Source organism: Lutra lutra, chromosome 8 (genome assembly GCF_902655055.1).
Source record: "Lutra lutra chromosome 8, mLutLut1.2, whole genome shotgun sequence".
NCBI classification, from domain to species: domain Eukaryota; kingdom Metazoa; phylum Chordata; class Mammalia; order Carnivora; family Mustelidae; genus Lutra; species Lutra lutra.
In genome coordinates this window covers 59,682,743-59,697,019 of record NC_062285.1, presented here as the reverse complement: position 1 = coordinate 59,697,019, position 14,277 = coordinate 59,682,743, and the positions used below count along the sequence as shown (strand labels likewise).

At 38.9% G+C, this 14,277-nt stretch overlaps 2 protein-coding genes across 2 annotated transcripts; both read left to right on the top strand.

Moving 5' to 3' along the window:
- Positions 1 to 1,122: 1,122 nt before the first annotated feature.
- On the top strand, positions 1,123 to 2,490 carry LOC125107433 (plasminogen activator inhibitor 1 RNA-binding protein-like). Its single transcript, XM_047742527.1, has one exon. The coding sequence runs from the start codon at positions 1,182 to 1,184 to the stop codon at positions 2,358 to 2,360; it is 1,179 nt and encodes a 392-aa protein (XP_047598483.1). The 5' UTR covers positions 1,123 to 1,181; the 3' UTR covers positions 2,361 to 2,490.
- A 10,442-nt stretch (positions 2,491 to 12,932) lies between these two features.
- On the top strand, positions 12,933 to 13,870 carry LOC125107304 (olfactory receptor 8S1-like). Its single transcript, XM_047742258.1, is given in 2 exon segments — positions 12,933 to 13,539; positions 13,542 to 13,870. Coding segments are annotated over 2 exon segments (936 nt in total).
- The last annotated feature ends 407 nt before the right edge of the window (positions 13,871 to 14,277 follow it).

The window sequence follows — 14,277 nt, the reverse complement described above, 5'->3', positions numbered from 1 at the left end:
TTTACACCAGTTGCAAAGCTATTCATAAAAGAATTTTTTAAAACATGCTGCTAAAGCAAAATATTACACTATCTATAATCCAACTTCGATCCTGTAAATACAGTGGTTTAACCTTTTATTATAACATAAAATGGTAGTCCTAAATATTTAGTTATGATTCCTGTCTAAACTCTCATTAGTATACTAATAAGCTATCAAGACTTTGTGCCCATTGTGAGTTAAGTCAAGTCAGGTATCAACAGTTTTGTAAAAACTTACTATCTCAGGGAGACTTCAGAGGTGCAGATTCATGTTCTCTTGGTTCCAGTGGATAATTACATGCAAGAAAATGAAATTGGACCCCTATCTTACACCACTCACAGAAATTAACTCAAAATGGGTTACAGACTTAAACATAGGAATTGAAACTGTAAAACTTCCAGAAGAAAAATTCTGGAAAATAATCTTTGACATCAGCCTTGGCAATGGTTTTTTAGATATGATACCAAAAGTAAAGGCAAACAAAAGCAAAAATTGGTAAGTGGGACTACATCAAACTAAGTACTTCTCCACAGCAAAAGAAACAGTCAACAAAATGAAAAGAAAACCTATGTTCCACAAATAAGTGAAACCATATGATAATTGACTCTCTCTGCTTGATTTATTTCACTCAGCATAATCTCTTCCAGTCCCGTCCATGTTGCTACAAAAGTTGGGTATTCATCCTTTCTGATGGAGGCATTAAAAAAAAAGAAAAAGAAAACCTATGGAGTGAGAGAAAATATTTGTAAACCATCTATGTGATGGGTTAATATCCAAAATATATGAATAATGTATACAACTCAACAATAAAAGAACCTAGAACAATCCAATTAAAAATGGACAGGGAAACTGAGTAGACTTTTTCCAAAGAATATGTACAAACAGTCAACAGGTAGGATCAAAGTGTGCTCAGTTTCACTACTTTTCAGGGAATGCAGATCTCATGTTAAGTGTTCTTAACATGATAAAATAAAATGTTAAAAACTAGAAAAGCATGTTCAACCTTTTGTACTCAGGGAAATACAGATGAAAATTATAGTTAAAAATCATATGTGTAGCTCTCTCGGCCCAGCCGTCTTGTGGGAAGAGCTGAAGCAGGCGCTCTTGGCTCAGCGCGGCCCGCTGCAATCCGTGGAGGAACGCGCCGCCGAGCCACCGTCATGCCTGGGCACTTACAGGAAGGCTTCGGCTGCGTGGTCACCAACCGATTCGACCAGTTATTTGACGACGAATCGGACCCTTTTGAGGTGTTGAAGGCAGCAGAGAACAAGAAAAAAGAAGCCGGCGGGGGCAGCGTTGGGGGCCCTGGGGCCAAGAGCGCAGCTCAGGCCGCAGCCCAGACCAACTCCAACGCGGCAGGCAAACAGCTGCGTAAAGAGTCCCAGAAAGACCGCAAGAACCCGCTGCCCCCCAACGTTGGCGTGGTTGACAAGAAAGAGGAGACGCAGCCGCCCGTGGTGCTTAAGAAAGAAGGAATAAGACGTGTTGGAAGAAGACCTGATCAACAGCTGCAAGGTGAAGGGAAAATAATAGATAGGAGACCAGAAAGGCGACCACCTCGTGAACGACGATTTGAAAAGCCACTTGAAGAAAAGGGTGAAGGAGGAGAATTTTCAGTTGATAGACCGATTATTGATCGGCCCATCCGAGGCCATGGTGGTCTTGGAAGAGGTCGAGGAGGCCGTGGACGTGGAATGGGCCGAGGAGATGGATTTGATTCTCGTGGCAAACGTGAATTTGATAGGCATAGTGGAAGTGATAGATCTTCTTTTTCACATTACAGTGGCCTGAAGCATGAGGATAAACGTGGAGGTAGCGGATCTCACAACTGGGGAACTGTCAAAGATGAATTAACTGACTTGGATCAATCAAATGTGACTGAGGAAACACCTGAAGGTGAAGAGCACCCAGTTGCAGACACTGAAAATAAGGAGAACGAAGTTGAAGAAGTAAAGGAAGAGGGTCCAAAAGAAATGACTTTGGATGAGTGGAAAGCTATTCAAAATAAGGACCGGGCAAAAGTAGAATTTAATATCCGAAAACCAAATGAAGGTGCTGATGGGCAATGGAAGAAGGGATTTGTTCTTCATAAGTCAAAAAGTGAAGAGGCTCATGCTGAAGATTCAGTTATGGACCATCATTTCCGGAAGCCAGCAAATGATATAACGTCTCAGCTGGAGATCAATTTTGGAGACCTTGGCCGCCCAGGACGTGGTGGCAGGGGAAGACGAGGTGGCCGTGGGCGTGGTGGACGTCCAAACCGTGGCAGCAGAACTGACAAGTCAAGTGCTTCTGCTCCTGATGTAGATGACCCTGAGGCATTCCCAGCTCTGGCGTAACTGGATGCCATAAGACAACCCTGGTTCCTTTGTGGACCCTCCCATCTGAGGTTTTGCATGCTTAAGGATCCCAAACAACTTAAGAACTTAAAAAAAAAAAAAAAAGACTGTCATTCATACCATTCACACCTAAAGACTGAATTTTATCTGTTTTGAAAATGAACTTCTCGGGCGCCTGGGTGGCTCAGTGGGTTAAGCCGCTGCCTTCGGCTCAGGTCATGATCTCAGGGTCCTGGGATCGAGGCCCGCATCGGGCTCTCTGCTCAGCAGGGAGCCTGCTTCCCTCTCTCTCTCTCTCTCTGCCTGCCTCTCCGTCTACTTGTGATCTCTCTCTGTCAAATAAATAAATAAAATCTTAAAAAAAAAAAAAAAGAAGAAAATGAACTTCTCTCCCTACACAGAAGTAACAATATGGTAGTCAGTTTTGTATTTAGAAATGTATTGGTAGCAGGGATGTTTTCATAATTTTCAGAGATTATGCATTCTTCATGAATACTTTTGTATTGCTGCTTGCAAATATGCATTTCCAAACTTGAAATATAGGTGTGAACAGTGTGTACCAGTTTAAAGCTTTCACTTCATTTGTGTTTTTTAATTAAGGATTTAGATGTTCTCCCAATTACAAACTGGTTTTAAATATCGGACATAATATCAGTTTTAATACCTGCTTTGCATTTTCACACATGGTCAGCTGGGTCATGTAAACTTTGATTTGTCAAATTTTATGCTGTGTGGAATACTAATACTACTTTATGTATTTTAACTTAGTTTTAATATTTTCATTTCTGGGGAAAATCTTTTTTCACTTCTCATGATAGCTGTTATATATGCTAAATCTTTATATACAGAAATATCAGTACTTGAACAAATTCAAAGCACATTGGTTTATTAACCCTTGCTCCTGCATGGTTCATTAGGTTCAAATTTATAATTGACACAATTTCAAGTATATTTACTTTTACAATGTGTGGCTTTCCCATTTTAAAAACCAGACTAGACACCTTATTGGTGGAAGTTTAAGCTACTTATTGTTGATACACATCCTATCAAGTGAAGTAGTTTTATGGGGGTTGGGTTTTTTCCCCCTTCAAGGGATGGGTGGAACAAGTTGATTTGGCTACTGCATAATATTTAAACTATTATGTAAAATAAGCATCTAGCCGCTCAGTATGATATGTGTGTATGGAAGGTCCCAAATCAAAATTGTTCTTCCATAATCAACAACCCTTTAACCCTTCCTTTTTCTAAAGAAACCAAAGGGCACTGGTTTGTATGGTAAGATGGGGGAGTATGTTAATTTTTGGAATTTGGAAAGCAGACAGCTTTACTTTATAAGGTTGGAACAGCAGCACCGTCCATGAAATATAAACCAAAAATCTTACTGTTTCTGAATTTCCTATATTACTGTTACGTTTGGTCTTGAGTTGATAGATAACTGTTCCACATAAAGTGATAAGTATTTTTTACCTCTTTCTCCATTAGAAAATTAGGTTAATGGGTTCCTTGAATGGGGGCATCACCACTTACTAAAACATACATGGAGAATTATCAACAAACAGATTTTTCTAGGATTTTTTTTTAATCTTATGCCACATTCATTAGTAAACAGGAAAGGAAGTTTCATATACAGTTTCAAAGATCTTCTGTAACTCAGTATTTTCTACCTGTTTATGGTAATGTCCAGTTTTGAAATATTGAAGAGCTTAAATCTTAAAATATCTGTTTAGCTGATTCATTCTCCCGTATACTTCTAAGAGAAGTTGTACAGTACAAGAGTTACTCATTTGGATTAGATTTATTAATCTAGTTACCCGCTAGTTTGACATCTTAGGAAGGAGGTAATTGGTTTTTAATGATGGATAAACTTTCGTGCTGGTGTTTGGATCTTATGATGCTGAGCATGTTCTGCACTGGTGCTAATGTCTAATATAATTTTATATTTACAAACATAACCTGCTACCCAGAGGCAAGTATTAATTTAGTCCATATGGACTATTGACCCCTCTTGAGATTGCAACATACACGCTCTGAAATCATTGTGGTTAGACTTTCGAGTATCTTACCTTGTTTCTGGACATGTAACATGTATGTAAACCTTGATTTTTAGCAACATATAGAAAACACCTCCTATTAAAAACACGTCACAAGTTCTACTTAGTGTCAGCCTTTGCTGGCATTCTGTCACTAGAGAATACAGCAATATCTGGTATGTTGCAAGCTTTCAAGATAGCCTGAACTTTAAAAAGTTGGTCCATTAGTTGTATCTGATGGATGTAAATTTGCCTCCAAGTTCACTTTGTGTCAAGAGCTAAAACTGTGAACCTAACTTTCTCTTATTGGTGGGTAATAACTGAAAATAAAGATTTTATTTTCATGCTCAAAAAAAAAATCATATGTGTATTCACATATTGGTAAAAATTTTAAAGGCTGAAACTACAAAGTGTCATTGAGAGTATGAAATAATGAGAATCTTATGCCAGTGGTGGTAGGGATGTTAACTGGTATAACCTTCATTGGCTTGAGTCTGCCATGCCACAGGTGGGCTGAAGCATCATAGCTTTATCAGATGCAGGATGCAGAAAATTGATTAGACATATAAAAACACATTGTCTGTCGATTGAGTCCTCTAATCACCACAGTTTGTAATCCTGGTGTTTATATTCTCCAACTCATATGGATGGAGGAAAATAATTTGGAAGTAAGCTGTGAGTCCCTGAATAACTTCCCTGGGATTTCCTAAATGAATCATCCAGCACCTTACAGGTCCACAGGAAACTAGAGGCTTTCACTTTCAAAGTCCAGTAGACATCAAGGATCAGGCCTTTGCTTTGACCCAAAAGGTCTGAACACAGAGAGAATGCTCTGTGGTTCTTAGAAGTTTCAATTCTTCTAGTTAATTAAAATTTGGCATTTGGTAGTGACTTCAGGGAATCCAGAAATTCATGTCTCCTGAGCCACCCACCTCAGTTGGCCAATTTCTGATTGCATTTCTAATGTGTTATATTTTGAAATTGCTTGGTTCACTGATACTTTGGCTCAGTATTTAGAATCATAAAGGCAGCTAAAGGAATAGATGCCCATGTGATTTCATCTGGATCACATGAAAGAAGTTTCTCAGTTTCTTATAGGAATCTGAGTGTTTTTCTACTGTGGTTAGTTAGTAAGAAAGACCTAAGCATGTAAGTTATTTGAAGTTCCTTCATCAGAGACAGTCCTTTTTCCTGCCATCATCGGGACTTCTAACTAAGAAAAAAAATTGTATCCTACTACAATAGTTGGACTCTAGAAGTACTGGTTCTTGCATGTGCAAAAACAGCAGCACCTGACTATGGATGACTCCTTACCCTATGGAAAAACCAGAGCAGACAGATGTCTTCTGTGCCAGGAAGTGTCAAGAGCTGGGTAATGTCCTCCATGGTTTCTATAATGGTCTTCACCCTGCCCCCCCCCCGACCTGCCTTGGAGACTTCCACATTGTACTTGTCTTTTCTCATTTGGTCTTCTACTCCTGGCTCTTTGAAGCCACCCTTCTAATCTGTGCCCTCTCATCACTATTTTCCTGTACTGGAGCTGAGCTCCAAACTCTAAGCACCAGTTAGTTACATCATGGCTTTAAGAATTTGTCGGGGCGCCTGGGTGGCTCAGTGGGTTAAAACTCCTGTCTTCAGCTCAAGTCATGATCCCAGCATCCTGGGATCGAGCCCCACATTGGGATCTCTACTCAGTGGGGAGCCTGCTCCCGCCCCCCGCCTGCCTCTCTGCCTATCTGTGATCTCTGTCTGTCAAATAAATAAATAGAATCTTTAAAAAAAAAAAAGAATTTGTCCTCTGCCAAGGGTTTTGTCATCAGCTACTCTTACAATCTTCTCAATAATGCTTGTTTATGCTTCCAGAATATTGTTAAAAATGGGTTTTCTTATTGGCAATGAAGAAGTCAAACTTTCTCTCTTCACAGATGGACATGATTCTTTATATGGAAAACCCAAAAGACTCCACCCCCAAACTACTAGAACTCATACAGCAATTCAGTAATGTGGCAGGATACAAAGTCAATGTACAGAAATCAGTGGCTTTCTTATACACTAACAATGAAAATACAGAAAGGGAAATTAGAGAATTGATTCCATTTACTATAGCATCAAGAACCATAGGATACCTGGGAATAAACCTAACCAAAGGGGTAAAGGATCTGTACTTGAGGAACTACAGAACACGCATGAAAGAAATTGAAGAAGACACAAAAAGATGGAAGACCATTCCATGCTCTTGGATCGGAAGAATAAACATTGTCAAAATGTCCATACTGCCTAGAGCAATCTATACTATTAATGCCATTCCAATCAAAATTCCACCGGTATTCTTCAAAGAGCTGGAGCAAATAATCCAAAAATTTGTATGGAATCAGAAGAGACCCCAAATCACTAAGGAAATGAGAAAAACAAAAATAAAACTGGGGGCATCACGTTACCTGATTTCAAGCTTTACTACAAAGCTGTGATCACCAAGATAGCATGGTACTGGCATAAAAACAGACACATAGATCAGTGGAACAGAGTAGAGAGCCCAGATATGGACCCTCAACTCTATGGTCAGTTAATCTTCGACAAAACAGGAAAAAATATGCAGTGGAAAAAAAAACAGTCTCTTCAATGAATGGTGCTGGGAAAACTGGGCAGCTATATGTAGAAGAATGAAACTCAACCATTCTCTTACACCATACACAAAGATAAACTCAAAATGGATAAAAGACCTCAACGTGAGACAGGAATCCATCAGAATCCTAGAGGAGAACATAGGCAGTAATCTCTTCGATATCAGCCACAGCAACTTCTTTCAAGATATGTCTCCAAAGGCAAAGGAAACAAAAGCCAAAATAAACTTTTGGGACTTCATCAAAATCAAAAGCTTCTGCACAGCAAAGGAAACAGTCGAGAAAACGAAGAGGCAACCCACGGAATGGGAGAAGATATTTGCAAATGACAGTACAGACAAAAGATTGATATCCAGGATCTATAAAGAACTCCTCAAACTCAACACACACAAAACAGATCATCATATCAAAAAATGGGCAGAAGATATGAACAGACACTTCTCCAATGAAGACATACAAATGGCTATCAGACACATGAAAAAATGTTCATCATCACGAGCCATCAGGGAGATTCAAATTAAAACCACATTGAGATACCACCTTACACCAGTTAGAATGGCCAAAATTAGCAAGACAGGAAACAACGTGTGTTGGAGAGGATGTGGAGAAAGGGGAACCCTCTTACACTGTTGGTGGGAATGCAAGTTGGTGCAGCCACTTTGGAGAACACTGTGGAGATTCCTCAAGAAATTAAAAATAGAGCTTCCCTATGACCCTGCCATTGCACTACTGGGTATTTACCCCAAAGATACAGATATAGTGAAAAGAAGGGCCATCTGTACCCCAATGTTCATAGCAGCAATGGCCACGGTCGCCAAACTGTGGAAAGAACCAAGATGCCCTTCAATGGACGAATGGATAAGGAAGATGTGGTCCATATACACTATGGAGTATTATGCCTCCATCAGAAAGGATGAATACCCAACTTTTGTAGCAACATGGACGGGACTGGAAGAGATGATGCTGAGTCAAATAAGTCAAGCAGAGAGAGTCCATTATCATATGGTTTCACTTATTTGTGGAGCATAACAAATAGCATGGAGGACATGGGGAGTTAGGAGAAGGGAGTTGGGGGAAATTGGAAGGGGAGGTGAACAATGAGAGACCATGGACTCTGAAAAGCAATCTGAAGGGTTTGAAGAGGTGGGGGGTGGGAGGTTGGGGGAACCAGGTGGTGGGTATTGGAGAGGGCACGTATTGCATGGAGCACTGGGTGTGGTACAAAAACAATGAATACTGTTATGCTGAAAATAAATTTTAAAATGATTTAAAAAATGGGTTTTGTTGATTTCTTGTGTACTTTCTGCAAATTTTGCAATAATCTGGAAATTTCAGATTTAAGGGAAGCTGAAACAAGCAGGTGAGGGGTTCCTATTCTGGAGACCTGTGGGAAATATTTCAGAGTAGACAGGGAGTTCCTAGAATCTTCCTCTTATAAAAGTCTATATTACATATGCTAGGGAAGAGAGTTCCTTTTTTTGGCCATATCAATTCTAGTCTCCAGTAATGGAGGTGATGAAAGGAAAAGAAAAAAATAACAAAAGTATTCAGGGGGAAATACTAAGAAAGTTGAAATCTAATCTCTATGCACATTGCTTCTCTCCATTCCAGGTGCTTCCGTGGATATCAAGGCAGACAAGTTCTGCCTTTCAGCACTAGCCTGTTTTTCTTTCTATCCTCATTACTCTCTCTTCTCAGACATTTCTTCCAATTATGAACATTTTCTGTGTAATTCCACTGGGCAAATGAAGTGTTAGATGTGGAGCTGTCCTCAGCTACCTCTATCTTTGGAAATAATAGGATAAAATTATTAGACCCAAAGAATTTAATAATTTGTAAATAAAATAATGTGCTATGTCTCCCAGAGCTGATTGAATTTTAAATTTAGACACAAATTATTATAAGAAATGTGAGTTTCCAATAGTGAAATTACAGCCATAAATCACCCAATTTTTTTTCTTAAAATGAATGAATGTTTTTCTTAAAATGACTCAATAAAATCAACCTCCTGCCCCACTTCTCTTTTGGAGGGAAGAAGGTAGGGAGTTAGGTGAGCCTAGTGGTGGGTATTAAGGAGGGCAGGTATTGCATGGAGTACTGGGTGTGGTGCATAAACAATGGATCTTGGAACATTGAAAAAATTAAATTAAATTTTAAAAAAAAGAATGTGAAAAAGTATAGACAAGATACCAATAAGTGGTCATCTGAAAAGTGCTTAAGCTATCCCTGGCAAATTTGTAAAACAAGTATTTTAAGAGGAAATCCCTGGGCTCCAATTGGACCTATCACTCCTCTCTCTATAAGCAAAGAAATCAGTCTTTGCTCCCTTTTTTTTGAATTTCAAAAATGGTCATTCAGACTTCAGTGTGAATTGAATCCACTATGTTCCCTCTTCAAAGGTAATTGAGCAGAATTTGGATTTGTGTTTATCTTTCTACTATGCAGTTAAAATAAACCTTGTCCTCACTTTGTCACCAAAGGATCTTGGGGACAGGGATGAGAAAATCTGGAATCTCTCAGTATGTTGTTCTACCTACCTTGATGATAGGTTCTGTGGTCTTGATCTATGCTGCATGTAAATGTGGTACAATGGAAGCAATTACCATCTCAAAGTTAGGCAGTAAATAGAAAGTGCTTAGAAATTTTTCAATTGAATTGAATAGATTTAATTCACTAATGTGGAAGTCAGGGAGAATGTTTATTCAGCAGGATTCTACAAGCACAGAAATAAGAAAGACACCTTATGAACTTTTCCATTTGATTTTTCTTCTTCACTGCAGAGTCTGAATTAATTTGGTCTACCACCCTAACCACACATTACTCACCACTGGACTTAACTGAAAGGTAACCTGTATCTTTTCTCTTAGAAGGGCATGGAATATGGGCAGATACCTAACTACTAAACTGCATGAGTGAGGAAAGCCAGGAAAAGCAAGAACTAATTCATGGGCTATCCCAGCAGAAACAGAACTTGTTATTTTGAGTCCTATGGGCAATACCAACATCAGACACTTTCATATCAGGTTAGAGCCAAAGGATTCACAGTTGATTCAGTTTCAATGGGTAATTTAGGACTGTGGTAAGAAGTCATCATTCTAGGCAAGAGGGTTCATGAAGGAGCAGAGTTTTGAGTTATAATGATGTGTCAGATTTCAAGTTTGATATGAAGAAAAAGGCTAGCAAGGGAATTCAGCCCTGGATACTGGGAGAGTGCTATTAGAAATCTAAGACAAATAAGTGCATGCATGTAATAACTCATCAGAGGTTTATGCCAGGCTGCCAATCAACCTATCTTAAACACAACACTCTATATAATACAATCTATAAATATCTGTTGCTTACATGAATGAATGAGTGAGTGAGTGAATGAATGAATGAATGGATAAATGGAAATATGGGTGGATAGACAGATAGATGAATAGATGACTGGGCTGAATGGTAGCCTGGATGATGGAGGTAATAAATGAAAAATTAGATGGATAATTAGGTAGCAGGTATAAGGTTGAATGAGTGAATAAATGAATGAACATTATGATTTTAAGCAACCTTCCTGATGTGAACTAAAATGAGCTAGTTTGTGTGATCTTCTCCCTGTGGATCAGGGATCTGTAGGCACTGCTGAGTTATCAGATAAGTCTTTATCTAACCCTTTATAGAGACAAAAAGAGCTCCATATTCTCCTGAATTTATTTTCTTTCCCAGCCTCCTTCATGTTTGTCCTGTTTTTAAAAATGAAATACAAGTTGGGGCTATTCCTTAAGGAGAGGCCTACAAAGTCTGTTTTACTTGCCTCATCCTTTCCAATCTTTTTGTGTTTCATAAATCTTGATTAAGGACTTATCTTGTGCCTCACAATGCAGTGTGTGTTCGAGTATCCAAAGTAACATTGAGCTCAATCCCTATCCTCAAGGAACATTAGTTTAACTGAAGAAGAAAAGAAAAACACCTATTACTAAATATTTTAGATACTAATCCTTTATCTGATCTGTCATTTGAAAATATCTTCTCCTATTCCATAGGTTGCCTTTTAGTTTTGTTGATTGCTTCCTTTGCTGTGCAGAAGATTTTTATCTTGATATAGTCCCAATAGTTTATTTTTGCTTTTATTTCCCTTGCCTTAGGGAATCTATCTAGAAAAAATTTACTGTGGCCAATGTCAGAGAAATTACTGCCTGTGCTCTCTTCCAGGATTTCTATGGTTTCCTGTCTCACATTTAGGTCTGTCATGACATTTTGAATCTATTTTTGTGTATAGTGTAAGAAAGTGGTCCAGTTCCATTCTTTTGCATGTAGCTCACCAGTTATTCCAACACCATTTGTTGAAGAGACTGTCTCTTTCCATTGAATATTATTTTCCTTGTTGAAGATAATTGACCATATAATTGTGAGCTTATGTCTGGGTTCTGTGTCAGTACCATACTGATTTGATTACCACAGCTTTGTAATATAACTTGAAGTTTGGAATTCTGAGGCCTCCAGTTTTGCCTTTTTCAATCTTTTTCAAGATTGCTTTGGCTCTTTAGTGGTTTCATAAGAATTTTAGGATTCTTTGTTCTAGTTCTATGAAAAATGCTGTTGGTATTTTGATGGATATTGCATTAAATCTGCAAATTGCTTTGGGTAGTATTTTAACAATATGTTTTGTCTTTCCATTACTTTGAGTTGTCTTTAATTTATTTCATCTGTGTTTTATAGTTTTTGGAGTATAAGTCTTTTATCTCTTTGGTTAAGTTTATTCTTAGGTATCTTATTATTTTGGGTGCAATTTTAATTATGATTGTTTTCTTAATTTCTCTTTTCTGCTGCTTAATTATTGGTTTATAGACATGCAAAAGATTGCTGTACTTTGATTTTGTATTGTGTGACTTTACTGAATTTATTAGTTCTAGCAGGTTTTTGGTGGAGTCTTTAGGATTTTCTATACAGAGTATCATATAATCTGGAAATAGTCAAAGTTTTACTTCTTCCCTGCAGATTTGGATGCCTTTTATTTCTTTTTGTTGTCTGATTGATGTGGCTATGACCTTTCTTTTTTTAATGGTTTCTTTTGATGAACAACTTAGTTTTGTTTTACCTTTATTATTTCTTAGCTCTACTTTTTTAACTTTAAAAAATATTTCATAGTTTCCTCCCTTACCTCTGCTCTGCATCACACACACTCACACACACACACACACACACACACACAACTTTCAAAATATCTTAGAGATATCTAAGATCACATTTTCCAAATTTATGGAAGATAATAAAGAAGAAAACAATATGACAATGTACATAAATAATTCATAATGAACTCTTACAAAGTCTTTAATGGAAAGTGAAAGACAGACTGAGGAGAACCGGAAGGATTATAGTATCTTCTGCAGAAATGAATTCTTGGGGCACCTGGGTGGCTCAGCGGGTTAAGCCTCTACCTTTGGCTCAGGTCATGATCTCAGGGTCCTGGGATCGAGCCCCACATCGGGCTCTCTGCTCAGCAAGGATCCTGCTTCTCCCTCTCTCTCTCTCTGCCTGCCTCTCTGCCTTCTTGTGATCTCTGTCTTTAAAAAAAAAAAAAAAGAAAGAAAGAAATGAATTCTTGACCAGAATGTCATAGAAAAAAATCAGTGGCCTACTTTGAAGGGATAAAAATTGTTCAATGATCAGATCTGAAAAATTACATAAATTTCTCTAGAGCAGTTGGTAAGAAAAGAGCAACAAATTGAAAGAGCATAGAAGGTTCAGGGCTTATACAGCTGACAGAAGAGGGAAGGGTATGCTTCAAGGGACTCCATGAGATATATTAAACAACTGTAGCAACAATGAGAGATGGGGAAAAAAGTGTATATATATAGAAATAAGTAGAAATTTGGGGTTGCCAGAGGAGGTGGTTGATACATTGTTTCTCTTTCTGTTTTCTTCCAAAGTATTATCATCTTTAAATGGCCTTGGGAAATCACAGGACCATCACTGAGTTCCTCCTTCTTGGACTGCCTGCTGATCATCAAACCCAGGCCCTGGTCTTTGTGCTTTTCCTAGTAATTTACCTCCTGACTCTGTCAGGGAACCTGTTGATGATCTTGGTTATCAGGGCCAATTCTCACCTTCACACGCCCATGTACTTCTTGAATCACCTCTCCTTCCTGGATCTCTGTTATTCTTCAGTCACTGTGCCCAGGATGCTAGAGAACCTCCTGTCTGAGAAGAAAACCAACTCAGTGGAGGATTGTTTGACCCAAGCTTTCTTTGTGCTTGCCTCTCGGGGAACAGAGCTCTGCCTCCTTGCAGTGATGCCTCCTTGCAGTGACCTCTATGCTGCCATTTGCTACCCTCTACTCTATGGTCAGATAATGAGCAATGAGCTGTGTGTGGGACTGGTATGGGGATCTTGGGGTCTGGCCTTTTTGGATGCTCTCATCAATACCCTCCTAGCTTGGAATTTGGACTTCTGTGAGACTCAAGTCATCTACAACTTCATTTTTGAGATTCCATCTCTGTTCCCTCTCTCCTGTTCCAATAGCTCTGTTAACTTTACAGTCCTGCTCTTCTCTGCCTCCTGCATGCCTTTGGGACCTTCCTTCTGGTCTTCTTCTCTTACACACGTATTGCTGCCACCATTCTGAGCATCAGCTCTACCTCAGGCAGAAGTAAGGCCTTCTCCACCTGCTCCTCCCACCTCACCACAGTAAGCTTATTTTATGGCTCAGGTTTTCTTCGCTATCTCATGCCAACCTCAGGCTCCCCATGGGAGTTGGTTTTTTCCATGCAGTACAGTGTGGTCACTCCCCTAGTGAATCCCCTTGTCTACAGCCTAAAGAACAAGGAAGTAAAAACAGCTCTGAAAAACATGTTTCAGAAAAGTTTACAACATCTCAGGTAGCAGAGAACAAGCAGAGAATGATTGGAAAGCAGGGCAGAATTGTAGCAAAATATCCAAATAATAGGCATTAAGGAAAATTTTTGTTTGCTCATGTCAGATATGACAAAACATCTTTTAAAGCCTCCTCTGGGGGCGCCTGGGTGGCTCAGTGGTTAAAGCCTCTGCCTTCAGCTCAGGTCATGAACCCAAGGTCCTGGGATCGAGCCTCACATCGGGCTCTCTGCTCAGCAGGGAGCCTGCCTCCTCCTCCTTTCTCTCTCTGCCTGCCTCTCTGCCTACTTGTGATCTGTCAAATAAATAAAAATCTTTAAAAAAAATAAATAAAGCCTCCTTTGTTTGGAAATCTACAAAAAAATAGTAAGGCATTTTCTTGCTTTCATTCATATTTTATCTTTCTTAGAGGCAGA